Source organism: Parasteatoda tepidariorum, chromosome 12, assembly GCF_982258835.1.
Source record: "Parasteatoda tepidariorum strain Cologne lab strain chromosome 12, Ptep-v5.0, whole genome shotgun sequence".
Classification (NCBI taxonomy): domain Eukaryota; kingdom Metazoa; phylum Arthropoda; class Arachnida; order Araneae; family Theridiidae; genus Parasteatoda; species Parasteatoda tepidariorum.
In genome coordinates this window covers 14,186,668-14,214,468 of record NC_141766.1, presented here as the reverse complement: position 1 = coordinate 14,214,468, position 27,801 = coordinate 14,186,668, and the positions used below count along the sequence as shown (strand labels likewise).

The 27,801-nt window shown below is 28.7% G+C and overlaps 2 protein-coding genes across 3 annotated transcripts in view; both read right to left on the bottom strand.

Annotated features, from left to right (window-relative positions):
* Positions 1 to 12,919, bottom strand: part of LOC107449496 (serine/threonine-protein kinase mig-15) — a 65,852-nt gene extending 52,933 nt beyond the window's left edge. Inside the window, exons 1-8 of one of the 2 annotated variants that reach the window (XM_043045543.3) lie at positions 12,617 to 12,919; positions 10,541 to 10,606; positions 9,189 to 9,245; positions 7,857 to 7,901; positions 5,373 to 5,453; positions 3,086 to 3,134; positions 2,932 to 2,993; positions 1,222 to 1,312 (exon numbers count right to left, since the gene is read on the bottom strand). In XM_043045543.3, coding sequence (XP_042901477.1) covers positions 1,222 to 1,312; positions 2,932 to 2,993; positions 3,086 to 3,134; positions 5,373 to 5,453; positions 7,857 to 7,901; positions 9,189 to 9,245; positions 10,541 to 10,606; positions 12,617 to 12,676 — 511 coding nt within the window. In that variant the 5' untranslated portion in view covers positions 12,677 to 12,919. The remainder of the gene's footprint in view (positions 1 to 1,221; positions 1,313 to 2,931; positions 2,994 to 3,085; positions 3,135 to 5,372; positions 5,454 to 7,856; positions 7,902 to 9,188; positions 9,246 to 10,540; positions 10,607 to 12,616) is intronic. The other variant, XM_043045542.3, reaches the window with a different exon arrangement.
* Positions 12,920 to 19,104: 6,185 nt separating this feature from the next.
* Positions 19,105 to 26,138, bottom strand: wbl (endoplasmic reticulum protein 29-like protein wbl). Its single transcript, XM_016065079.4, has 4 exons — positions 25,701 to 26,138; positions 23,151 to 23,289; positions 20,618 to 20,779; positions 19,105 to 19,587 (listed from the first exon to the last, which is right to left on the bottom strand). The coding sequence occupies exons 1-4, from the start codon at positions 25,812 to 25,814 to the stop codon at positions 19,259 to 19,261; spliced, it is 744 nt and encodes a 247-aa protein (XP_015920565.1). The 5' UTR covers positions 25,815 to 26,138; the 3' UTR covers positions 19,105 to 19,258.
* Between the last annotated feature and the right edge of the window lie 1,663 nt (positions 26,139 to 27,801).

Genomic DNA, 27,801 nt, shown 5'->3' with positions numbered 1-27,801 from the left:
AAACATTTAAACATAAAAAATGCAAAAATCATGCTTTATTAAAAAACAATACTTAAAATAAAAAACAGTACTAAACATAAACAAAAAATAATAACAGTTAAAAGTAAAATATAATTTTAATTTATTGAATTTGGAGGGAGGTGCAAGGGCATCTTTTTAACCCCTCAGGTGACCACCCATTTTTTTTTTTTTTTTTTTTTGTCTGTCTGTCTGTCTTTTTTCTTTACTATCAGCCATTATCTAAATTTTATGTGATTTTAAACATTTTGGCAAATATTCCTGGGCATGAAAGTGTTGCAAATTACAATTTTAAAAAAAAGTTACTATTTTTTAAGAAGATTTAAACTATAAGTTACCAGATTCCGTTTTACAGATAACTATTTTAAAGCATATATTTTGTTTTAAAAGAATAAATTAAGTTAGTTTTTAAAACTATTCTGAAAATACAGCTTTTAACAAAAATGTTTGCTTCAAACAATATTTTAGTTTATGTAAATAAAAAAAATAGAAGAAAACATGAATATTTCAATTCATTTTAGTTTGGAATTTTAATAGCTCAATTTTTTTCAAGTAGCATAACTGATCTGAGTAACAGGAAATTCACTAAAACATTTATTATTTTTGCTAGATTTGCCAGACATATCAATTTTTGCTATCATTCTGTTCATAACTGATTCAACAGGTAGACCAGAATACTAAAGCAAGAAGGCAGTATTTTCAATTAGAAGGAAGAGGATATAAGGCTTTAGCATGGCTGTGTGGTATAAGCAAAATTTTAATATCAAAAACATTTAATTGGACTTGGTGTTATCAAATAAATATCTATAGGAAAAAGTACTAGCATAAAAATAAAAGCAATCATTAAACAAGAGATAATTTTATTTATAAAATATAACAAGAAAAAAATTTTTGAAAAAAAAAATTATTTTTAACTTCAAAGTTTTTATTTAACTATATAGATTAAAAACAAAACAATACTTTCAAAAGTGTTTCTGTAGTTAATACAAATTAGCTATTTATAAAAGAATCATTTTATAAATAACTGCTTAATTAACATTGTTTATTTTATTAATAGTGACAAAAAAGTAAATGAAGAGATAAATATGACAAAAACAGCTAATTTCAAACGATACAAATTTTAAAATAAAGCAAAACTAGTTATAAAAAATAATTTACAGCAAAAAATGTACAATACTTAATGTTGAAAAAAAGTATATTTACCCAATTTAACTTCAGCATTATCTGTTAAAAGAACATTTTGTCCTTTAATATCTCTATGAATGATCTTGTTTGCATGTAAATGACTTAGACCCTGAAAAAAATGTGGGCATTATACTATATTCTATAAATAAGTTTCAAAAAAAAATATTAACACAAGTGTTCTCCATTTGTTAACAGGTATGTAATATGTTTTCAATAACATTAATAAGAAGAAAACAAAAATTAAATATTAAAAATAATGTAAAAGAAATATCTTAAAAAATTTTGAGATACTTTAGAATTTAACTATTTAAAAATAAAATTTTTATTTATTTCAAAAATCGAGTTTTTCAAAGGAATGATCCTCTTTATCCTAAAAATACAATTTCTGAACCCCACACTTAATTTTCTTAAAAGCATGAAATCCATTCCAGCATGCAAAAAAGTGAGTTCAAAACCATTACAGATATTTTATTTCAGCCAACTGGGAAAAATATTTATATTGATGACAATATTTGATAAACATAAAACAAAAAGAATCAGTGGGTCTGAAATTAATTTCTGTTATTGTAGATTTGTAAATACATTTGTATTAACCCTTTCTGACAACACTATTAATATATTTATAATGCTATACTTCTCTTTCAATGCTTATTATGCGTGTAAAATTTATTTTGTAACATGTGTACCTATTATTAAATTAATGATAAAATATATAAATCATTCTGTACAAGAAAAATGACTATCATCAAGTAACTCAACATGATAGCAGATCAATTAAAGAGGATTTGGATTGCTTATTTGTGAACAGCATTAAAAGATATGGTTTACACAAAAAGCTAAAGCTATATATTTATAATGCTATACTTCTCTATCAATGCTTATTATGCGTGTAAAATTTCTTTTGTAACATGTGTACCTATTATTAAATTTATGATAAAATATATAAATCATTCTGTACAAGAAAAATGACTATCATCAAGTAACTCAACATGATAGCAGATCAATTAAAGAGGATTTGGATTGCTTATTTGTGAACAGCATTAAAAGATATGGTTTACACAAAAAGCAAAGAGATTGAGATACCTCTATATTCAACAAACCGGATTATTTTAATTAAAGGCAGCTGCCCCCCCCCCAAAAAAAATCTTTTTAAAAAAAAGCTCCACCCATATTCTAACAATTGTTTTAATTAAAATTAGATTAAAAATATTAAATTTATAAAATTAAAGAAATTTTAAAAAGCTAGGAAATAAGTGATGCCCATTATGGCATGACAATAATCTGTTCTAACTAATTAGCATATTTGAGATCACCCTCTCTAAACACTAAAATTAAGTCGAAAAATCCAATCAAAAGTTACTCAGGGTGAAACGTTTTCTTTCTTGGGTGATATGCATTGACCATAAGTTAAAAGCTATAAAAGGTGGGATTTAGAGTACTACAATTATTTAAACCTGATAATTAGTGACTTTTTTTCAAAACTAGCGACAGGGAGAGAACAACTATTAATAGAAACTGCAACGATATTTTAAAGCTATAAAATGCATATTTTACTGTGTTTATTTCCAAATTTAGAAATTCATTACTTTTTTTTAAAACTGCAGATTGAAAAAATTGCATTTTTTCTTAATAATTTGATGATCAGCAAATAACAAATCAGTTCTATACATTTTAATAAATACAAATTGGAATCAAGAAAATTATTTTTTAATTTTTCAGGCTACTCACCCTCAAAATTTCACGACAGATATAAGCAATCCATTCTTCTTTTATTGGTTGTCCTTTAGTAGCTGGGAATTAAATCATATAATTTAAAATCATGCACATTTGGCTTGCCCAATTATAAGAAATAAAACTGAACTTTGATAAGCAATTTACTTACATTTTACTAAATCAGTTACAGATCCAGCTCCACAATACTCCATGACCAACTACAAAGTAAACATATTAATTGAAAAAGTATAGGTATTTTATAGAAGGCAAACGATTTCTCATAATTAATCCCATAAATTATATATGTTGAGTTAGTTCATTTGCTTAAATTTAATGGCACATGAGTTAGATGCAACTATGCTCGGTCAATTGACCGAGAGAGGGAATTTTCACTTCACTGAAGGCAAGAAAAATAAAAGGAAGAAAGAGCACTAAAGCACCTTGAGGTCATATTTATACATATAATTTATCTTTCAGTACTCTCAAACACCATCTTTTTGACCATAGATTACTTCTAAGACTACTTACTCTAATGAGTAGGAGGCCTTGTCCCTCTTTCTTCGTTTTTAGAGAATTCAAGAAACTTCACATTTATTGATCACAATATTAAAAGAAATAGTGGTTTGAATGATTTCCAGAAGACTTTTAGCTAACCATTAACTTATCATCAAAAGAAAATTGGTTATTTTGAAAGTGCAAAAATGTTTAGCCCTAGTTTTTGGAGCAATTCCCTGAAAATTAAATTTTTAAACTTTTTCATGGTTATGTTGGAATAAGAGTTGCAGTGGCTTAGTGCTTAAGGCACTCAATTGTCAATATGAAGGACTGAAGTTTCATTCCCAGTCGCAGCTTGAAGTCTACTAAGCTTCAGATCAATGGGTAGCTTAACTGGATAAGCAAATTCCAGCTTAACTGGAAAGTAAAAGTGACTTTTAAGCAATGATGACCACATTGCATCAATCATGTTGTTAGTCTCAAAAGTTTGGAACATAACCTCTGCGACTTCTTGTGGCCCACAATGGGCTGCTGCCAGAATATTTTTACTTATATTGGAATGGATGGCCCAAAAAATAACATTATGTTTAAGGTGTAGCAAAGAGCACTTCATGTATTAATCATTATTATGGAAGGTAGGCAGTAACAAGCGTTAATATTTAAGAGTGTAACCTGAATGCATTTACATATATATAAGATTACAATTATAACTTTTTAATTTTCTTTTTCACACCTTTTTTAAGCTAATTTGGCTCTTCACGGTTCATTTTACAAGGCAATAAAAATCTACACTTTACAGAAAATCTTATTTTCTAGAATGCAACTCTACTATCAATTCCAATTTATTTATTATTTTTTTTTTTGAATTCTTTAATGCAATCAGGAATTTACTCACCAACTAACAAAAACATGTTTGGTTTTTTGATTTCATGTAAAGCTTTCATATATATATGAGCTATGCTGTCCACCACAAGGTTACTATTTTCTAAGGGGATCTTTTAATTTTCAACAGCTTAACTGTCATAATTTTTATAAGAAAATTCAACAAAATGTTATTCAAATTTTTTTTGATACATGCTTTATAAGATAATTTTTTTATTATAGTAAAAATAAGAGATATGCTTTTTTTGCCTGGCAAAAGCCCATTTAACCCCTTAACAACAACTTGACTACTACATCAAATTATGAGTTTAATCCGTTATAAAACAAATGATAAAAACAGTATTACATTGCCTTAGTATACAATATATATATATATATATATATATATATATATATATATATATATATATATATATATATATTATATATGGTGAGTCTCAACAAGATAGCAAAACTTAACTGGGTGAACGAACACATCTACACGAGCAATATTCGTCATAGTATGTATAAACGGAATGTATTAAAAAAAACAAGCAGAGAGAAGTTAAAAGGTAGTTTTCCACTGTCACATTTAAAGAATTAACATAAAAATGGGAAAAGATGCTTCAGAATTTTTTTTTCATTCACAAGAAAATTATTGATATTGCTCAAAGGAAAAAGATGTAATTGTTTCTACAAGGAATTGCTTGAAGAGATGCTCAAAGAAATTGCTTGCTGTTTTAACAAATGTATGTCTATCCCTACACCAGAGGTGAGATGCCTGCATTGCAGCTGATGGAAAATCCTTTGAGAAATTTCTTTGTACATCAATAACATTCCCTCGAATAAAAAGTTTCTTACACATCTTTTCTCATTCTTGCGTTGATTCATAAAATGTGACAAAGGAAAACTACCTTTTAACTTCTCACTGCTCTAACTTGTGTTCCGATGATACATTCTACGATGAATATTGCTCGTTTAGATACATCCTATCACACAGAAAAGTTTTGCCGTCAAGTTCTTGAGTAAAAGGTTATGATTTAGTTTATATAGTTTATATGCATATTATTTTTGAAAAATAAAAAACAGTTTTATCTCACCCAAAGTTTATCATCTTTCCCAGGTAGACATTTTTGAATGAAAGCTCCATAGTAAGTTGCAATATTACGGTGATGTGAATACTGAGAAAAAAATTATTAACACATTAACAAAGATTACATGAAATATAATAATGTTTTATAGTAAAATTCATATACATTAGAAAATAATTTAAAAGTATTAAAAAAAAAACTTTAAATCTTCTTGCATTTTTGTGTTTGAAACAGTTTTAGTAAAGCTTTTACAAAGTTTTGAAATGTAGTAGATTAAATGCATTTGGAAACTAATTTTATAACTGCTGTACTTTTAGTAGTAGTTAAATAACATATACCAGTAAATTTCCTTACTCAAATTTCAGCTTACAAAATTTTGATGTGAAGCAAATAAAACAAATATATTTGAAAATAATTTTACATCACTACATTTTTACTACTTCTGAATGATGCTAAAAACATGTTTCAAAATTTGTTCAGCCACAATTCTTTTAACCCCCTAACGATCAGTTAATTTTCAAGAAAACAGTCATAAAAGTGCCTATTTTTTTATCCCTGAAACTTATATAAAAATATGTGTATGAACAATATATATATATTCACTTTTAAATTGTTTTTAGCTTGAAATTTTAGATAATTAAATTTTTAGGAAAACCCATCATTCAGGGTTACTATGACTTAATGTTGGTTTTCCAGCAAGCAAGGAAAATTTAAAAAATATGTGTTTTAAACATTAAAAAAGAATTTTATTAAACTTGCTTATAATATAAATAAAGATTAGTAATTTTTTCTTGTGTGATAAATTTCAAAGCATGAGATACAGAGGACAATGTCACAATCTGGACAGTAATATCAGGTTTCCTTCCTACATCTCTTACTACCTCTCTTTATCTACAATTACCCTAAAAATATCCTGGTACTGCCATTTGGTATGCAAAATAAGAAATAAAATATTTTCCAGGCAAAAGAAATGAATTAGTTTTGTTCTCATTGGTGCGTTATTACTGAACACTCCAGCCCAGAAATATTACGGGAGCGAGAAATAGAGGGCGAAACATCACCCCGTCATTTTCACAGGAGCGAGAAGGAAGGGGTTAAACCAATAGCAAATGAGCAGTGAGATTAAAATTTATTTAAGACTTAATCTTTTTCATGGTGAATCTCTTCAAAACTTTTCTATACTGATATTATAATATTGGTAGTTTGGCTGCAAGTGAAAGTTTATCATTTGAAGTGCATCGCTTTATTGGTCAACTAATAAAGGGAGATGAGTCAATGTTTTTTTTTTTATTTATTGTTTTTTATTTATCATTTCTTACATATGTCTGAGACTTCAACTATTTCAAACTGCTACAAATTATTTTTTCAGTGGTAGTGAACTGAAACAAATTTTTTTGAAACACATTTATCAAAAATAAAAAAAAATAATAAAAAATTAGAACCTAAGCATTCATTAATATAGCCATATATATCTGTGTGCGTGCTTAAATTACTGGTGTTTAGGGGTGAATGAAATTTTCTTCATTCTAATTTATTAAAATATACATTTTTACTGGGAAAAGTATTTTCTGAAACTATGGAGAATTCATAGTAGTTGGAGTTTTTGTCATGTTATTTCTATACGTACCATGTTACAGTAAAAATCCAACTGTCCAAAATTCAACGAACCTAAAAGCTCAAATAACTGGAATTTTTGTAAATTGAGTAAAAAAATTTTTCCTTGAAATAAAATTTCTAGAGATTTTTTTAAACCAAAAAAAAAAACAAAAAAAAAAATCAATTGGAACATTTGAAAAACCACTGCAAAATAGTAATCAATCGCTGATGAACGAATTCTTCTCTTTCAATTTCTCTCAAACATAAACAAGCATTTAGTTCAAAGAGCACTCCAATGTGAAATTTTCTCTCCTTCAGTAAAAATCTGACATGAAAGGGAAAAAATGAGGTAAAAAAAAAAATCAGTATTGTTTTTTAGGTTGTTTTGAGTACTGACTGTTTAAAGTTTCTTTAAACTAGAGTGTAATAGGAATAAACAAATTAATACATTCAATCATGTAGAAGCTTAAGATGACATCAAAAAAAATTTAGTAGAAAAATTAGTAGATTTAATTTAGTTTTGTGCTCATAACTTGAAGTTAAAATGTGTTTTTACTTAGATAACTTAATTTGTATTTTACATGTACATTTTTAAAAGTAGATAATAAGTTTCACCTCTTTGCAGTTGCATATTTGCAAATAACTACTTTGCATAAACTTAAAAGTATTTTTAAATAAAAATTTTTGGTTTTAATAAATAGTTTGCATATTATTTTTTATTTATTTTACTATCATTTGCTAAACTAATTTTTTTTAAATTTAGTTTACTATATTCACCTTTAAATAAGTTATTCAGGTACTGAATAAATTCTCCTGATCAAGAAATTTAACAATAAATTTTAAGAAGTGTCAGAAAGTGAAATAAAAAACAGAATCTAATCTATTTAAATACATTACTTTTTTTAAGACATTTATTTCTAATTTTATTTCCTCCTCTTCATCCTAAAATTTAAAAGTAATAATTAAATACAAATGTAATAAAATACAAAATAAACTGCACTTTTTGCATTGATGGATAATAAATAGGAAAATGCAAAGAAATTTATTAAGACCAACTAGTTTCAAAATTTTAGAAAACAAAAATAGACATTTTATTCTGTACATAAGATTATCGATGCACAAGAATCACACTACATTTTTAGAGCAAACAGATTTTTTTTTCTTTTTAACCTGAGAGAAACTAGTTTTGAATCAATAAATTTACCTTTGAATTCATATGGTTAAAAAGGTTTTAGAAACAGTAAATGTCTCTTTGACTAAAAAAAAAAAAAAAAAAAAAAAAATTCAGTTACAAATTAAAGTGATTTTGGTACTGAAAAAATATTGCTATGCCCTTTAATTTTGCAAGCTGACAACTTGCTGTGCTTTTTGACCTTAGGTTAATCGAATATTTGGTCAAACTGCACAAAACAGAGAAATTATACGTTAAATAAAAACTATTGAACATAAAAAATATTTACTTGGCCCATGGCATAATTTTAATGAATCCGGTGCAAATTTTGTAATAATTTAATGGAACATTTCTGCAGAGTTTGCAGTTTTAGTAAATGTGATTATTGAATCTGTTGTAAAAAGCATATAATTCTATTTAACATTCCTCAATAACATTCCTCCTAATTTCTCACAGAAGTCAGAAGGCTATGTATTTTTAATAATTTTTTTTTCTTTCAAAAGCATCAGTTTTAAGTAAACATAAAGAAAATCAACAATGATTTGAACTGTATAAAATGTTGAAACTATTTTTGCTTTAACATGCTAGTTTGCAACAATCATACAAATCTGAAACTGTTTTTGCAACTAGTAGTTCATTATTTTTTTCTTCTCAAACAATGAAACTTGTAACATAGGCCTACATTTAAACTGACAAAAAAAAAAAAAAAAAAAAAAAAAAAAAAATTTTCTTGTCAGGTTTCTTTTCACAATTAAAAATAATTTCCACTTAAACAAAATTTTTATGCAGAACAAAGTATTTCCATTGTTAAAAACATCATGCATTCAGCTTTAAAAAAACAAATCATATGAATGGAAGAGCAAAAACCTAACTGAAGTAGCACATCCAACGAACATAAATGTATAGTTAAAACTAATTTGGTAATTTTTGAAAGCTGTAAGTTCTCTTTACAAATAAGAAAAGTTTATTCAATTTTCTGTCATTCTTATATGAAAGTTAATAAAACTATTAACTAAAGACAATTAAAATTTACATAAAAATTGCAAAAAATAAGTTACCTCAGTGACATCCATAATCTTGATTGCAGCAAGTTGTCCTGTTTTTGTATGACGTCCCTAAAATGACAACAAGAAAAAATAATAAATAAATAATCCATTGTATAGCAAATAATGTTCTAATAAAAAGACACAAATATGAAGGGGGGAAGACTATAATGAAAAAAAAAAACTAAACTCAGTGGCGCGACAGCCCATAGAGGACCAAGGCCTACTGTGCCCATCTCAGTTTTCTTGACCTTGGGCTCTGGGGTGCAGGAGCAGATGTTCCGGTCAGGTGGTCAGCTGAACGCGGAACCCCCAGTGTTTAGTTCCCAAGCATGCTTGGTACTCATTTATCGACCCACTGAAGGGATGAAAGGCTGAGTCAACCTGTGGACCGAGGACCTGTGGCACGACAGCGCGAAGCGCTACCGCTCAGCCACCGGGCGTCGAAGACTATAATGGCTTCACTTAAAAAAAAAAAACTGAATAATAGCTTTAAAAATAAATTTTAAAAAAAAACTGCTTATTCAAAGAAAATATGAGAAATAGAAAAACAATTTTGCATAGTAACTAAGTTTTCTCCAAAGAAACTTTAAATGAGCACTAAAAAAAATATATAAAAAATACCATTTAAATCTTTTTTCTTAATTTATAGAAAAGAAAAAACATTATTTTAAGATAAGATTATTGTCCACAAGATCGTTTTTTTATAAGTCATGACTTTAAAAGTTATAATTTACTTATTAAGCCCATTACTATTTATTTATTAAGCTTATATCTATTATTCTACATCTATAAAGCAATAAAAAATATATTTAGCATTTAATGTTTTGTTTTAAGAACTAAGAGGATTTTTTTTCTACATCTCTTTTTTTCAACTTCTTTGCAACTTAATTTATTATTTTTTTTAATATTTGTTTGTCAGTTTCTTTTATCTTGAATATTCCTAATTGATAACTATTATAGTTTCTTTTTCTATTTAACCCACTAATAATATAGCTAAGTTAGATTATTTTTCAATAATGACTTAACTTATTTATTACTATAAAATAATATTTACTAATAATTTTTTTGGAAAAAAATGTGGTCATTTGGTCGTTGAATATTTGATACTCCACCTGTGTTTTTGGCCAAATATTCGGTATTCAGCCAAATCACTATTCATTACATGCCTAATATTTTCCTTAAAACATGGACTAAAGGTATAGAAAGAGACCTATCTGGAGAGCTTGGGACTATTAGACAGATAATTCTATTAGAACCCTGAAAATGAGTAGTGTGGATGTACCGGAAATTCTGATACTCTTTAATATTCTAAAAATGAATTAAGTATATCAACGAATGAGATATTTCAAAGGTGAGAATACTACCTTGTAAACTTGTCCATAGGTTCCATTTCCAACTACTTCAATCAATTCAAATATACCAGCAGGATCCTAATTTAAACAAACAAAAATATTCTTATAAGACATATAAATATATATATATATATATATATATATATATATATTCATATATAAATATATTTATATACATATATATATATATATATATATATATATATATATATATATATATATATAAATATATATATAATATATATATATTCATATATAAATATATTTATATACATATAAATATATAAATATATATATATACGTATATAAATATATATAGAGAGAGAAAGAGAGATAATATTAAAAAGAAAACAAACTGAAATATTTAAATAAGTTTGCATTTGTTACAAAATACAAAATCTTTCTTTCAAACAAATTTAATGCATTGTCAAATAAAATGCAGTTCTTTTTCGACAATTTTACTATAAAAAAAACTCTTTTACATAAGTTCAGTTCGCTTAACTACAAACCAAACAAAATGTGCACAACAATGCAACTTAATAATCAAAAGAATAGACATAACCAGAAAAAGATTTTTAAAAAAAAGAAAAGAAGCTATCTAGCACACAACCCAAAAGTTTCTACAAACTCATAACATTTCTTAAAAACAGATCAATTTTATTAAAAAAAGAAAAAAAAAGTAAAAACATTAAATATCCCCCAGCATGCATAAATTTTGATTATGTTGTTTTCTGCTTATTTTCGTTTAACAATCAATGTAAGAAATATTTATTTTAAAATATATTTCCTCTAGAAATATTGACACCTAAAAAGGCAATTTTGTGGAATAAAATAAGTAAGTTTTAAAAAATTAATTTAAAAAAAAAATATCTGCCACAACTTAAGAGTCTCCATGAATATATCCACACACCGCACGTGTCTATATTGTACAACTATAGGCATTACAGTATTCTAAGGTCAACACAGAACAAACAAACACAGAACTGTTTTAAGTAATTTGGTAAACATATTTAGCTTTTATTTTCCAAACTTCAAAAAAAATAGCAAATATGAACAAAAAGCTTAAATCTTTACCCATTCTACTATAAAAACTTCCCGTCAAAAAAAAAAAATCCTTAACTAAATATACAAGTTATAAAAAATTCATAAAAAATGTAAAAAACTTCAATTTTTAAAAATTCTTATGGCCTACCCTGGGTTACTGACTTACAAGAATGCGGAAAATAAAAAATAGAATACATCCTTTAAAATTATAAAAATCAAGAACTTTCAATAAATAGTAGGATCAAAATGCATTTTATAAATTTTCCAATCATAAGTTCCTGAAAAAATTTTTTAAAAAATCCATACAAATATTTGAAAATAGATTTTTCTTAATAATATAGCTAAATAATTTTTAGGGGACAATAGAATAATTATTTATATAAACTTGAAGCAATGCAACTACAAAAACTTTAAATAAAAAGCATAAAATCTAAAGAAGCTCTTTATTTTTAAAGCTAATCTAAAATAACAAAAACAGAAAATATCTCGCCTGCTAAAATTTAGGACAATAATCAATTTATATTATATTCATACAGAAAAAAGTAAAAAATTTTAAACATGGATCATATTTAAAACATGATATAACACAAAGCTAATCCAATTAGTAATTGAAGAATCAGCTGTATAGACGTTACACATCGTTAAGTTTAAGCAATTAAACGCAATAATAGGTAAATTTAACTTGATTAAATTAGCAAAAGGTGTTAAAAGTACAAGTACATGAAAAGTATCCAATAAAACATTCAATGATGAATACGTTAAGGATCAAAATATTTCGATACAGTGCATTATAATATGGATACATAAACAATGTCGATTGAGAATCATAATTTATGAATAAATGATAAAAGATTTTAGTATTTAAATATAAATATCAGCATAATTTCGATATTGACTTTAGTTTGCTTGCGAGTGTCAGTGAAGCAGAATGGGATAGTAACAGAAAATTTTGTTTTTGGAATTAGCGAGATGTCTCAAATTAGGGGTATTTTTAAGTAAATTTTTTTGCAAGTAAATTTTTATTGGTTTAACTTAATAGCTTACTTTTAAACTATTTAAATCAATATCATCAAGACTACAATTTACACTCTGCGTTACAGCCATGTATTCAAATTTTAGAAGCAGATGTTTCAAATTATTGTCAACAGCTAAAACCTGATGGATGGAGTGAAAGAGTTTTTTTAATATATAAGTGGGTTTTAATTTTTAATGACATTAATAACAGTAAACAAGATCAAGTACAAACATAGCCCCTAGATGATTTATAAACTAGCTTTTTTAAGCGAAACAGAAACAACGAATCGTTCTAGAGACTACTGAAGTTGTCAAACTTGTGCAGTCACAGTTAAAACAGCACTTGAATGGTTTTACTCAGAGACTCTCTTAGAAGCCGCTGCTGCTTTATAACAATAACCCTATAAATCTGCGACGTCATCTGAAATACCCAACGCGAGCAGGGTATTATTTTCCAAATCAGCTGCGTTTTACTACCCGCTCTTTTGTTTCGCGGACCACCTCTTGACTCTTATAGCGCTTTTCAGGTAAACGACTTGTTTGGAGTCATCTTAACAAGGCTTTGCGAAGTTCTTTCACAAAGGAAAATAAAAAAAGTCATAATTTAAGTGGTAGTAGTAGCTCATTTACGTCGCACTAGAGCTGCCAATGGACTATTGGCGACGATATGGGAAGCATCCTTGAGGATGATCCGAAGACATGCCATCACAATTTTGATCCTCTGAGGAGGAGGCACCCCTGCTTCGGTAGCTCAGTGACCTGCACGCGAAGTCGAGCACTTTACTGCAGAACAGTTTAACGATGACCAGTACCACACACCCTCGGTCCCTACGCAGACTGATCCAAGTGGTCACCCACCCGCCCACTGACCGCAGCCAGTGATGCTTGACTTCGATGATCTGCTGAGAACCGTGTATTAACGATCAGTTCACTGCGAAACCACAATTTTATGTGCCTTACACTTGAAGCAAAGCTATAATTTTAAACTGTAATCGTGTTAATTAAACTGTAACTGTGTTCATTTTAAATCGAGAAACTATCTCCTCAAAATTTCGCTACAGTAAATTCCTGTTTTGCACTATGGATTTCAATTTTAAAAAGAAATAGCATTTCTCCTAAGGATATTTTTTTTGTAATTTTTAAATAAGAATAATGAGATTTTGACATATGAGACAATGATAATCAAAACAAAATTAATAAAACTATAATAATCAAAACAAAATTAATAAAATTATAATAATTAAACCTAGCTATTTAAGAAAACAAACATAGTTAGCAAAAAGTTTTAAAGTTCATGAAAAAAATTTATTAATTATTTATAAATCGATTCTTACATAAATATTTTTTTTCCAACTCCATTTATTTGACTAAATCATTTTCATTTAAAAAAATGTTTTTTTTTTTAATTTATTCATTTTATTGTAAGTTTATAATAATATATTTTAAATATAATTCAATATGTATATTTAAAAAATTGGTTTATTTTAAATTGACTTAATAAGTCAATAATAGTAGTTAGTAGTAGTAATAATAATAGTTATTTTAAATTGATTTATAATTGTTGATATTTTAGCGCAGAAATGTTTAATTTTACGCTCAGTGATTGAGTAGTAGCGCTTTGCACTTTCGTGCTACAGGTCCTGGGTTTCATCCTCAGTAGGCCAAGGTCAACACAGCCTTTCACCCCTTCAGTTGATTGATAAAATGAGTACCTAACATCCGGATTTAAGCTTGGTGGGGCCCTAAGCTACTGAAAATGATGGGGCTCTTATAAGTTCTATTCCATTTCTATACACCTACTGTCACTATTTTTTATTGTTGAGTATTAACATTATATTGTTAAAAAACTTAATAATATTACTTTATTGTTAATTGTATTAATTGTGATGAGACTATTATGTAGAACCTTTCTTTTATTGCACATATTTTTTGAACGAGGGGAAAAAGTTACAAAAGAAACACATTTTAAGCACAGAGTAAAAATTTGGCGTGCTGGGCCACTATATATTTAACAGAGTTTTTTTTTTTAGATTCATTTTGAATATATTTTATTTGCAATTTTTTGAGATTTTTTCGCGAATTTTTTTCTCAATTGTTTTTTCTTTACGTTACAAAATCTATAAGACTTAGAAACATGAAATTTTGAATGTGCGTAGGAAATATGCAAAGAGTTAGAAAGAGAACAAGAAAATACAATTTGATTATTAGTTTTATTTTTTTTTATAACCGCCGTTAAACAACAAACTCAATTTTGAGTTTATGCCCTATCAACCAGGCAATCGTGGCCAAATTTATTAGTTTATTTTATAAGAGTCATTGCACAGAAGACCCAATTTCGAGTTTACGACTACTAATATTCAACTCCGTGGCCTTGTCATTTTGAAACCAATCCAGAAGACAAGGTAACTGCTAGATTAGTACCCAGAGGTATTTATTTGTTATGAGAACTTGGAGGACTTTGTGACCCCGACAGATATAACATGCACCAGTCACCATTTTATACATGGGTATTCTTCTGCGACTGGATTCAAACTCCCATTCTCACGAACACGAGTCCAACGCCCTATCAATCAGGCTATCCCGGCCAAATTTATTAGTTTATTTTATAACAGTCATTGCACAGCCGACCCAATTTTGAGTTTACGACTACTAATATTCAACTCCGTAGCCTTGTCATTTTGAACCCAATCCAGAAGACGAGGGAACTGCTAGATTAGAACCCAGAGGTATTTATTTGTTATGAGAACTTGGAGGACTTTGTGACCCCGTCAGATTTAACATGCACTAGTCACCATTTTATACATGGGTATTCTTCTGCCAGCTGGACTCAAACTCCCATTTTCACGAGCATGAGTCCAACGCCCTATCAACCAGGCTATCCCGGCCAAATTTATTAGTTTATTTTATAACAGTCATTGCACAGCCGACCCAATTTCGAGTTTACGACTACTAATATTCAGCTCCGTAGCCTTGTCATTTTGAACCCAATCCAGCAGTCCCTGGAGCAGGTGAGGGCCGTTATATTAATACTGTTTGTACAAATAAAAGGAACATTTCGTAAGCTGATATTATTTAATTGATGTTTATATTGAAAATATTTCTTCATTATTTTTGCTTTCTTTTTAATTATTTTACGTATATTTGCTAAATTTTAGTTCAAGAAAAAAAATTGTCATTATTTATGCAAATTTTTGGCTTATATTTTTAAGGATTTATTAAAGGGTCTATTAAATATCAGAGCGAATAATTGTCATACGGGTTTAAAGTATCAGCTCTGCTCTTGATGGTGTATAGTGGCTAGGATGTGAAAGAGCAACTGTCCCGGTCATCCCGCCAAAACGAGCATTCAACATATCAATGGAACACGCTAAAGCTTTATATGAATTAGCAATTAGTTTTAGATAATTACAATTGTAGAATAATTATCTTATTATAGAATGAAATGTTTTAAAAGACAAATATCTGTTAATGTTTAACATTTAATCAACGAAAAAATAGAACCAATATTGAAATCTAACGAATTTATTATTTTTAATTACAGATAAAGTTTGTGACAGAAAAAAAAAATTAAAGCCTGATAGATTTCAGAATTTTAGAAACACCTTCTAGTTATTCTATTCAAATAGGTTTCGATGTCTCTCATCCTGGTCTCATTAGTGATTCAGCATATTTCGATATCATTTTTGCTTCGTTCTTACTTAATATTAATTTGTTTGCGACAGTTAATTTGTATACCTCTTTTACTACATTTTCGAGGAGTTTAAAAATATAATATTGAGGATTTTAACTAAAATAAAATTTCCCTTTTTTTATGTCTCTTTTATTACGTCATCATCACACCCACACCCAACTGTCTACTCTAAATAATGCTATATAGAATGAGATAGCAAAACACACGTGTGTAGTTATTTAAATTCTTATTCAAAAGCATTAGTTAATTTTTTTTTCGAACTGACAATTTCTGTCCTTTTTTAGATATTTTAAAGTATCTAAGTAAAGTTATATTCTGCTGCATATCACATGAAAGCAGGGACCGATCAAGACAAATTCAGGCCCAAGGCCCACCAAATTTTCCAGGCCCCTTATAAAATATTTTGAAATTAAATTACTGAAGAGTAGTCCTAACAATGACAAAGAATCTATTGAATTGCATGATTCAAGAGAAACATTCAAGGAAATTTTGAAAGCAGACAATTGAAAATTATTCTAAGATAAAGTTTATGTATCTATAAATTCAAGCAAAATATAAAACAACAAAACAATGTTATGACAAAATAAAAAGAGTTTGGTGACCGCAAACAATTGAAATCAGTGGTTTTTGCTAAAAGTCACTGATTAGCTGAATTAATTATTTTTATTTAATACTTAAACCAACACAAAGCTAGCCCACCTTTCATTAGACTTCTTACTAATTTTTGAGGCCCCTCAGAAAGTGTGGGCCCTAGGCCCATGCCTATTGGGCCTAGGCGATAATCAGGCCCTGCATGAAAGCATTAAATATATCATTTGTACAATTTTATAGTAAAATAAAAGGGGATTCTGATCCTTAGAAACAGATATTAAATAGTCTGATGATCGAATGATGGGGCAAAAAAAAAACCAACTTTTTTACCTTTTAAACTAAAAACTGTTTAATTATAAATAATTTATTAATACTCAAATTGCTTGAAAGATGATATGTTCCCTACTAATGACAACGAAGTTTTTTGTTCTGTTCAGTCATCTATTTATATTATGTCCGACAATGTAAAAAAGAAAAAAAAATGCATTTTGGGCTTCTGAAGGCCCCAGCTCCAAATAATACTTTTAAAAAAAAGAGGGGGGGGGGAAAGTAGGATCTGGGGACCCTCCTCATCTCGGGGCCCCCAGCTACAGCTTATTTAGCTTATACGTAAATCTCGTCTTGCTCTAACCCCATTAAGGCACCCTAGTTCCTAGCTTGTCCCGGAATATGGTCTCTGTGATTTCTATATCTCCCATTTACACATAAAACAGCAATGTAATGGATTTTGAGTGATCCTACTGAAGTTGGCAAGGTGGAACCTTGAAAGGATCTGGTATTGAAGGTGATAAACAATAAGGATCCACAGACTGGTCAGTTGGTGTGCAGGCCACTATTGTGCCTATAAGTATTATTCTTGCCTTTGTCAGCACTCTTTATTATATAGTCAGAAAAGATTGTGTATATAACATATTTAACTTAGTATACAGGAATTTTAATCCAATTACTATAAACAAAATAGCAATAAGTGCTGTGGGGAGTAGGATCTTCCGAACATGAGATATACAACAATTCAATTCATGTCTAGCATCATTAGAAAAAGCAACAAAATACAAACAGCTTATAAAGTGATTTCATTGAACTTTTTTTTGTTCATTTCACACGCCTTTCTTAGAACAACTTATCATTAGCAAAAAAAAAAAATTGTGTTACACTTTTAGATGAGTTAAACAAGAGATTTACAGGGTATCTGCTACATTTTAGATTTTCAAATTCATGACTAATTTCAAGAACTCTTCATGACTTAAGTTACGATTTTCTCTCGACAAAAACACAATAAATTTAAAAAATCATTGTAATAATAGGAATTGAAATGATAAATATAATCAAAACTGTTATACTCTGCATCTTCATGTTAATAGATTTTGAATTTAAAAAACAGTGTAAAGAAAGAGTAGGAGCAATAAAATGGCTGGAAAAAAATACAAAAGCCAAAAAAAAAGTTTTTTTTTCTTTTTTTCTGCAGAATTATATTCCACAAGTACTTTTCTTGTTCATCGGAAAGGAAAGAAATACTCCTGATTTTTCCGCCAATGACTGGCTTGCTTCAGCTAGCATTAATTAATTGATTAAATAAAAAATAAAAAAATTCTGAAATCACAGAAGTTTAAAAGATAAATCGTTCTCGAAATGTCGTTTTTTCTTACATTTTTTGAAAGAACACCATAATTTTTAAAGAACATGATAAAAACATTTTATATTTATAAAAACATTTTATATTTTAATAAAAAATGCGAGTAGGGATTTTGTTACAAATTTGGATATTCGGAACACCACCAAATTAGGGGGAGGGGGGGGGGGTAAATTCCATTTTAAAAATTAGATTTTTGGGGCAACCTAAATCCATGACTTTCCATGATTTTTTTTTTAAAAAAAAATAGCCAAAATCATGTTCAATACTGAATTTCATGACTTTTCAGGTGGGCGGTGATTAAATAATCTCTAATAAATCTGCATTAATAAATATTTTGCTAAATTATCTTTTTTTTTCAACTGGCAATTTGAAATTTGAAGACTCATAGGAATTATTTTTATTTAAAGGCAAAGGTGACAGAATACTTTTTGATTAAAATAGGTATACACAAAATAATGGCTGCAAGAGTGTATGTTCTCATGCTCTTAGTTTTTAGTATATGCAAATATGACCTAGGTGTATCCTTTATTTTTGTGCTGTACACAACTATGACATTCACTAAAAACATTTGAGGGAACAAAATATAAATAATCAATATACCCCAAGAGTAGAATCTACTTTATATCAAAAAACCAGTGTATAAAGACAAAAGATAGAGGCATAATTAAACACTACACGACACATACCATTCACATAGATAAAACACATAATACACAAGCAAATATAAAATTCGAATGATAGTTATAATTCATGAGATTTAAAGTTCATCTTTAAATTGAAAAGATTGTAAAATATTTAATCGTCCTTGCATTTCTTCTTTTTTAGCTGTAGTTATTTTCCCATCTTTAATGTTCTTAACACGTTCTTTCTCACTTGCAATAAAACCAGATCCTCTTTCTATTACTTTTTGCATCATTTTAATGTACACGTCAGCAGATTTTATTTCTACCTCAAGAGTTACTTGAGCAGCTAGTTCTTTTGCCTCAGACAAAACTTTCTCCATTTCATCTTTACCTTTACATGCCATAAATTTCTCTGCTAACTCATCAAACTGAGGTAGGCATTTATCTAATACAAGACGAACTCCTATGAAAGATAATAAAAAGAAATTATGTAACTGAGTAGGTTTAGACTAATTTTGTTGCTATTTTTTTTATAATTTAAAACAGCATTTAAAAATAAAGATTTTTAGAAACATTGTTAAAACAGGCTTATGCTTATTCTGCTTTAGAGGGCATAAAAACATCAAGGAGCTATTTAGAATATAATTTTCTAAAAAATAGCCACCTTATTTAAAGAAAGCAAAATAAAGCAACATTTTATTACACTGGACCTTAAAATGGTCGTAAATCCCAAAATTTCAATATTTTTAAAAAGTTACTTAGCATTTTATAACTGATTGAATCAATGCTATTTTAAGTTGTAGTTTTGACTAACTGTGTCTAAAATATTTACTAGCTATTTCACCAATATTGCATAACACTTATTGAGTTGGAATGATTTTCATACTTAAAACTCAAATGCTTTGAAAAAGAGTTGAGATTTTGTCCATATGAAATCAATTTCTTCCAGGACACAGGAAGAAATAGGTTCTGGACAAAACCAGATAACCAGGCAATAAGCGAAAGAAACTGTACAAAATGAAAAAATTTGGACAAAATGGAAGAAACTAAAAATGATTAATACAATAGCAATAAGAATTACAAGAATAGTTTAACATCAAACAAACTAAATTTAAAATAGTACAAGAAAGCAACAAATTTAATTATGTCTACATATTTTTTAAAAAATAATTATTTTTAGAATATTTGTTTTAAATTTAACACAGAATTTTTAAATATATGCATTCTACTAGTTATTAGTTCATGTCACTATTTAAATAGACAAGTTGGAGGATTAGGAACAAAAACAACAAAGAGTATACAAGAAGTAAGCTGTATTACATGGTAACAAATGAATAGTTTAGTACATTCCTTAAAAAATGAGAGAGTAAAGTTATTTTCTTTCAATGGAGCAAATTTTTTCTTTATCCCTTGTGATAAATTGGTTGAGTATATTTAGAGGAAAATAAAGAAATTCAAAACAAAATATAGTAATATCAAAATACAAATCTTACTTGAATGTTTCTTGATAAAATTTTTAATTTCATCAGCTTTAACATTTCCTGTAAAGCTATAGGGTTCACTTTTACCTTCTACAAAGAGTTTTATAACAGGAAAGTCCTCTTTTGAAACACTAAATCGTTCAGCAATATCAGAATTCTCCTTTTCACCATAGTCTAAAGGTGAAAATAAACAAGAAAAAGTTTTAGGACATTGTAGTTTATAACAAAGCAAACTTTTGCTTTACTTTCCCTTACCAATTTTTTTGAAGAAAAAAAATTTAAAAAATTAAAATTTTTTTTTATTTCATTAATGTATACAAGGAACTAAAACAAAACATAATACACAAGTTTTAAGTTGAATTTTAAAATTGTTTTATATGTAAAATACATGTAATTTAGGTACCATCAGTTTACTATTCCGAGTTATCTTGGCAATTAAAAAAAGTTAAATATTAGTCTTTGTATGATAGTTTTTAAAACAAGGAACAACACAAAGTGATTATTTCCATACACCAGTGAAGTGATATGCCATTTTGTTTTACCCTTTTTTCTCTGTAAATTCAGTAACCATTGTATATACAATCGTACAAAGCACGCGTGCAGTCCCACAAACCAACAGCAAAACTCCCAAACAAACCTGGGCAACAAACAAACCTTTTGCTTCTGGCAGAGTATACAATGTGAAAAAACCAAACGAACTGACAAGTTCTTCTACGCCCGAGTTTTCTCAGGATAATAAATATTTGCAATATATACACATCCGAGTTAACTCAGAATAATCAGGGAAGCGGTTAACAATATTTTCCATAACAAACGGCATACAGTTTAATCTTGCGAGTGGAGAGCATTGTTTTCCGGCAATATCGCGTCAATATATAATAATTTTATGCTTTTATATTTATGGGTGTCTCACCTTTTCTCATTAAACTTAAATTTTGATCAATTGTTTTTTATTGAAACAAGATTGGAAAGGGACACAAATCTTTTAAAAAGATGGAAAAAATTTACACAGTTCTTAGTTAAATAGTTTGTGCATTTAAAATAGGAAAAATATAGAAGGAATTAATTTCAAAACAAAAGTTAGTTAATTTAAAACACCCTGTTTTGGTATTCAATAATTATAGTTAAAACGGGGATAAATTCAGGATCTCTATTTTGATATATATTTTTGTAAATGCTTTTTAAATTTTAGTATATTAAACTGTTAATTTAGATACATTTTAGTTTAATCTTGAATTTTGTAAAAAAGTATAAGCACATTCAAAATATATGACATAAAATTAAAAATCTATGAAAAATATTTTAATAAAAGTTGATTTTCAGTTTAAAATAAGGCGGAAAATAATAAAATGAGCATATTATTTTATACTTAAATATTTTTCAAATTTTTAAAAAAATATTACACACTTTTCATTGAAAACAGGAAATATAAAAAAATTATTTATTAAAGTAGTAACTCGATTAATAATTCCTCAAAGAACCAGTCATTGCGAGTAATAGAAATAGAAAAATGTTGGTTAGCATAAAATATCATATGATAATCTGAAAATGTATGAATAGTAAGCATGATAATATGAAAAAGTAAGTATGAAAATTAATAAAAGCAAGCAGTAATGTATAAAAAGCAATAAAAAATGTTAACTAAAAGAATTCTGCACTTAATGTAAAGTTATTTGTAAGGCAAAAGAATGAGGAATAAACACATTTATTTACTTAACATATTTGAAAATCGTAATTTAAACATACTATTTCCTTCTTAGATTAAATAATAAATTTTCGACATTTGTAACAGATTGTTGCTCATTTTCGGTAAGTTTGTGTGAATGCAAAAAGTGTCTTGTTGTTTCAAAGCTTCAAAACATTCCGCAAATACGGACAATATGTGGTTTCATTTTGCCATCTTTTTTGCTGCCCCTTTGCACTTCTTCAGCTTCTGCAACTATTTCTCAAACTGAGAATATAAATTTGAGCATTTTCATTCATTATTTTATAAACATCAAGAATTTTCTTAGAAGCATTTTTCTCTAAATTATAATAAATTTTCATTTTTTTCACCATTAGCATCAGGAGTTACTATTTTTTTTCTTTCCTTAAGATGAAATAACTTCAATATCTTTTTTTTTTAAATGTCAATAGAATTTCTGAAAAATATAAATAGGAATTTACAAGTTAAAAATTTAACTAATTGTCTACTATATTAATATTATAAGAATAATATATGTGAGAGAACCATTAAAACAAGAGGGTGCCTATGGGAAAAACAAAATATGCAAGAACGATGAATCCAGGTTTGACTTCTATTAGCTAATTAAATTATTTGTTTATAAAGACAACATTTCTTCTAATTTATACATTCCAAATTTCAGGAGTCTAAATTTTTTTGTGAAGATGCAAAGTTGAACAGTGCAAATTTTCACTTATTAAATAGCTTAAACTTTAGAATGAAGCAAAAAACATCACATGAAACTAGTTATAATAGAAACAGGCAATTAAATTTTAAAATCAAACATGATATTCAACTTAAAGTTAATGCAATAATACAAACCCTGAACTCCTACTTCAGCAACAAGTAGATCAGGAGAAAATCGAGCAGATTCCGCAACTTTTCCATATTCATCTTCTTTTTCACCATAGGGATATGTTATATCAAACTTGACTAATGAAGCTTTGAATTTAGATATCATCTTTAAAATGAAAATATTAGTTAGATATATATTAATTTATTATATAAGTATATATTAGTTATATATAAGAATCTGCAATTGGCTGAGAGCCAAAAAATATAGAATAAGATTTTTACATAGAGAGAACATATAGTCAGAAACAAAGCATCTTTTTTTCAGGCAAAATATTAAAAAACTATCAATAGAGAGAGCAAACAAAGTATAAGGAAAAGTGAAAAATCACCAATTCTAGAAACCTTATTTACAGAACCTGCAAATTTTTTAAATACGAATAGGAGAAAAATTGAATTATTCCTTGTGTAAACTAATTAAAATTTCCAAACATAAACCTGTTTAAATTTACTTTGATTTTTAATTCGAAATGATATTGGAAAAAAGTATAAGGACATTGTTATTTTTTCCCTAATTAGTGAAAAATTTGTATATTCGAAAATAGAAAATGACAATCAGAACTAAAAAATTGGTTCATGAAAGAAATTTCACACTGGTCGACTTTCATCGTGACATTTGAATGATGCCCAAAGGAACTCGCATTTCTGATTCGGAAAAAGGGAAAATTGTTGCTTTTCGAGAAAATCGATTACGTGGATGGGAAATTTAAAAAAGAATCAAGAAATCTAAAAGAGTAGTTTATAATTTTCTAAACAATCCTAGAATGTATGGCATGAAAAAATAAACAGGGAAACCAGACATTTGCACTCATCAACAGAAAATAATGATTATCAGGGGCCTTCCCAGAAGAAGAAAAAAGAAACTGCAAATGAAGTTAGACAAAATCTGAATTCACCATGTCCATAAAGGACTGTACAAAATATTTTAAATAAACATCATAATCTTTTTTATGGAAAATTTGTAGAATGCCATATTCTTACAAATCAACGAAAGAGAAGAGTTGACTTTGCCAAAAAAATATATTTCTCTTTGTCACAAATGGACTGATTTAATTTTTTCTGATGAAGAAAAAGTTCAATCTTGATAGATTTGATAAACTCAGCGGTGCGACAGCCCCTGAGGGCCAAGGCCTACTGTGCCCATCTCAGTTTTCTAGACCTCGGGCTCTCGGGTGCAGGAGCAGATGTTCCGGTCAGGTGGTCAGCCGAACGCGGAACCCCCATTGTTTAGTTCCCAAGCATGCTTGGTACTCATTTATAGACCCACTGAAGGGATGAAAGGCTGAGTCAGCCTTGCCCGGCCCGAGGATCGAACCAGGGACCTGTGGCACGACAGCGCGAACCGCTACCGCTCAGCCACCAGGCCATGATAGATTTGATGGTTTATATTATTTTTGGAATGATCTGTGAAAGACTAAAGAAGTGTTTTCTAAACGTCAATATGGTATTGGCTCAATGATGGCTTGGGGCGGTTTTGCGGCAAATGGAACCACTCCAATAGTCTTTATCAACAGTAAAATAAATTCTGACTAATATGGTAGGAGAAGTTTTGTTATATCTACTGTACAAGGGACTATATGTTTCACCAGGAAAATGCTTTGATACATGTTTCTAAAAGCGCATAACTCTGGTGTAAAGCTAATTTTATAAATTTAATAGGTTTAATGGCAAGGAATCCCAATTTTGATTTAATCGAACACTTATGGGAACTTCTAGCCAGAGAAGTATATAAAAATGCCACTTAATATCAATGAAAAAAGGATCTTGTTTTCCATATAATAAATGTTTGGTAAAAAGGTTCCATGGACACTTTAAGAGATCTTTCAGAACTTATCGCCTTTCCGCTTATTCAATTGATTGAAAAAAAAGGTAGTTTTTTGATTAATGATGAAAAATTTAAGTATTTTTAAACATGTGCTCATATTTTTTCTAGATTTGTGTTAATTTTTGCAAAATCCATATTTGAAAAGCCAAAATTTATTTTTTATGTGCTATAAGTGTTATTACAAATTTGTGTAACAGAAGTCGAGCAAGTTAAAGTCTCATTTAGATGAAATAAAAATAAAGCATATTTTCATTTAAATTAATTTCGTCCTTATACTTATTTCACAAACTGTTATGTCTACTCTTTTTTTTGTTTTTACTCTGAAAACAAATCCTTAATCTTAACTATTTAAAGTCAAATAATATTAAATAATCAACAAATCTTTTTAAGGGGAAAAAAGTTGTAATGCATGTTCTAGGTTATTTGCAATTTTACAGCCCAGAAAGTAATAGTGTAAAAAATTTATATTAAGTCGTTTAAACTTTAAAAGCTAAACAAATTCTTCTGTATTAACAATAAAAGAAGAAAATTTGATGAATATAAGATAAAAAGGCCACTTTTCCTTAATGCATGCAATAAGTAAATAATTTTACGAGACGCCGGCATTAAACCGCCGGTATAGGAATATTGAAAAAAAAGACAAAAAGTCAAGCCCCTAAGGGATAATTCTGCAGAAAATGTTGAAAACTACTTACTTTATCAAAAGTCCATGAATCTAAACTTACAGCACCTTTTAAGCTATTCCCAAAGGAAACTTTATACAGTAACAATAAAATTATAGCAAAATCTAAATTTCGTTTATTGTACATAATTTTTTTTATAAAAATTACAACTAATGAAACTACAATTTATTTCTACACTTGAAGCAGCATTCAAATTGTTTAGGTCAAATTTTTAAATAACACGTCAGCTTAAGAACAAATTATATTTAAATGCAATATACAAACATTAAAAATTATTCGGTTTTAGTTTCTCAATCGTTTTCATCATAATGCCAAGAAAAAGAAAAATCAGAAGTCTTTGCCGCCAACAGATTTTACAAATTTTCATACAGACTTCTCTCACTAACTTCTCGTCCTGTTCATGCGAGTTACGCATATGCCACACACAAGCAATTTACGCATACGCGAAGTGTTCGCTTTCTAGTAGCGCAGTCTTCAACAAAATGGCCCTCTTAGAAAGCATTCTCACTGAAAAGAGAATGTTGTTGTTGGTTTACGTCGCATTGGAGCTGACAATGGTCTATTGGTGACGGTCTTGAAAACATTCAAGATATACCATTCCAATTTTGATATTCTGCAGAGAGCATGGATCGCTCTCTTTGGTAGCCCGTCGATCTGAGCTTAAAGTTGAGCAACGATTTAGAATCACGATTTGAATAGTTTAACGAGGACCGATACCGCAAATCCTCGGTTCCTTAGAAGACTGAAGAAAGTGGTCAGCCACCAGCACACTGCCCATATTTGAGCAATTTTATCGTCATATTTCTTTGATGATGATCAGAGGTGCGAAAACCGCATCTTGTAAGACAAAACTTTTAAGGGCCATTCTCATTTTATACAATTCAAGCAACTCCGATCATGGTCGAGAGAGATGACGAATCTGATTGGTTTTTTGCTCTGTTTGAATTACATAGATTTGCAAGCTTGTGTGCTCAATGTAGGTTATTAAGCCTCTGTCAAGTAAAAGGACAGATAAAACAATTCAGAGAAAGTCATCAGAAGAATACACCCAGGGTTGCGGCGGGATTCGAACCTGCTACCTCCACGCTTCGCACAACCTTTGTTCGGTGATACCGCTTGGTCGGAGAAGCCCTGAATCAGATTGGGAGAGTTTTTCGTGAGAAAATAGATGAAATTATGGATTGGATGACCGTGTAAAGCTAATCACAGATGGCACAACGTTTTAAAATTCCGGGTTACTATAACTTCCGATTGATTTTTACGCCTTTGAAAAAAGACGCCATCAAATATTATTATACTTGTAATATTTGCAATGGATGGTGTTTTCGGTAGAAATGTAAACAATAACAATCTCGAGCTGTATGCCTGCTCCAGTTCCGGTTAGAAAGTTTGCAGCTGCTTACTACATGTTATTCTGCGAGGCGATATTTTCAAACGGATCGATTTTGTTTTCAATAAAAGAAATAAATTAGATAATTTCTGAGCTCAAATCTGCCCTACTTCATAAGATATTAATGTCATTATAAAATTCTGGTGAGTTTGAAGTGAAAATTTGTTTTAGTTATTTCGAGATATATTGTTAAAAAAAGTGACATGGTTGCTAGATTTTGAATAACTCGCTTTTTTGGCAGTCTTGATGTGGTCTCTTTACATTTGTTTATAACTGTTTGTTCGTGTTGCAAGCTGGGCACCATCTTACGTTAGTGTTAGCATATTGTTCGAGGAGCAAGATTAAGTTTAGTAAAAAGTATTAAAACACCACGTTTACAAGAATCTTAAAACACAATGATCACGTTGTGAGATGGCTTTAAAATACACCGGAAACAGTAACCCCGAAATATAAGCGGCATACAGCTTGCAGGGCTCCCTAGTGTCAAAAACACCATCCATATAACGTGTTTTTTACATTTAAGATTCAACGAAACAAACAACACTAAAATTTGAAAGCTTCCGCAAGCATGCTATGTCCTGCAAAATGCACCCCAAAAAAATAACTAACGGGATATTTTACATAAATATAACCAAATAAGGGATAACACTCAACAACATGGCAAACCTGGCACTTTATTTATGTTGGGATATTAATATTCTGAAATTTATTTTAGGCTCACAA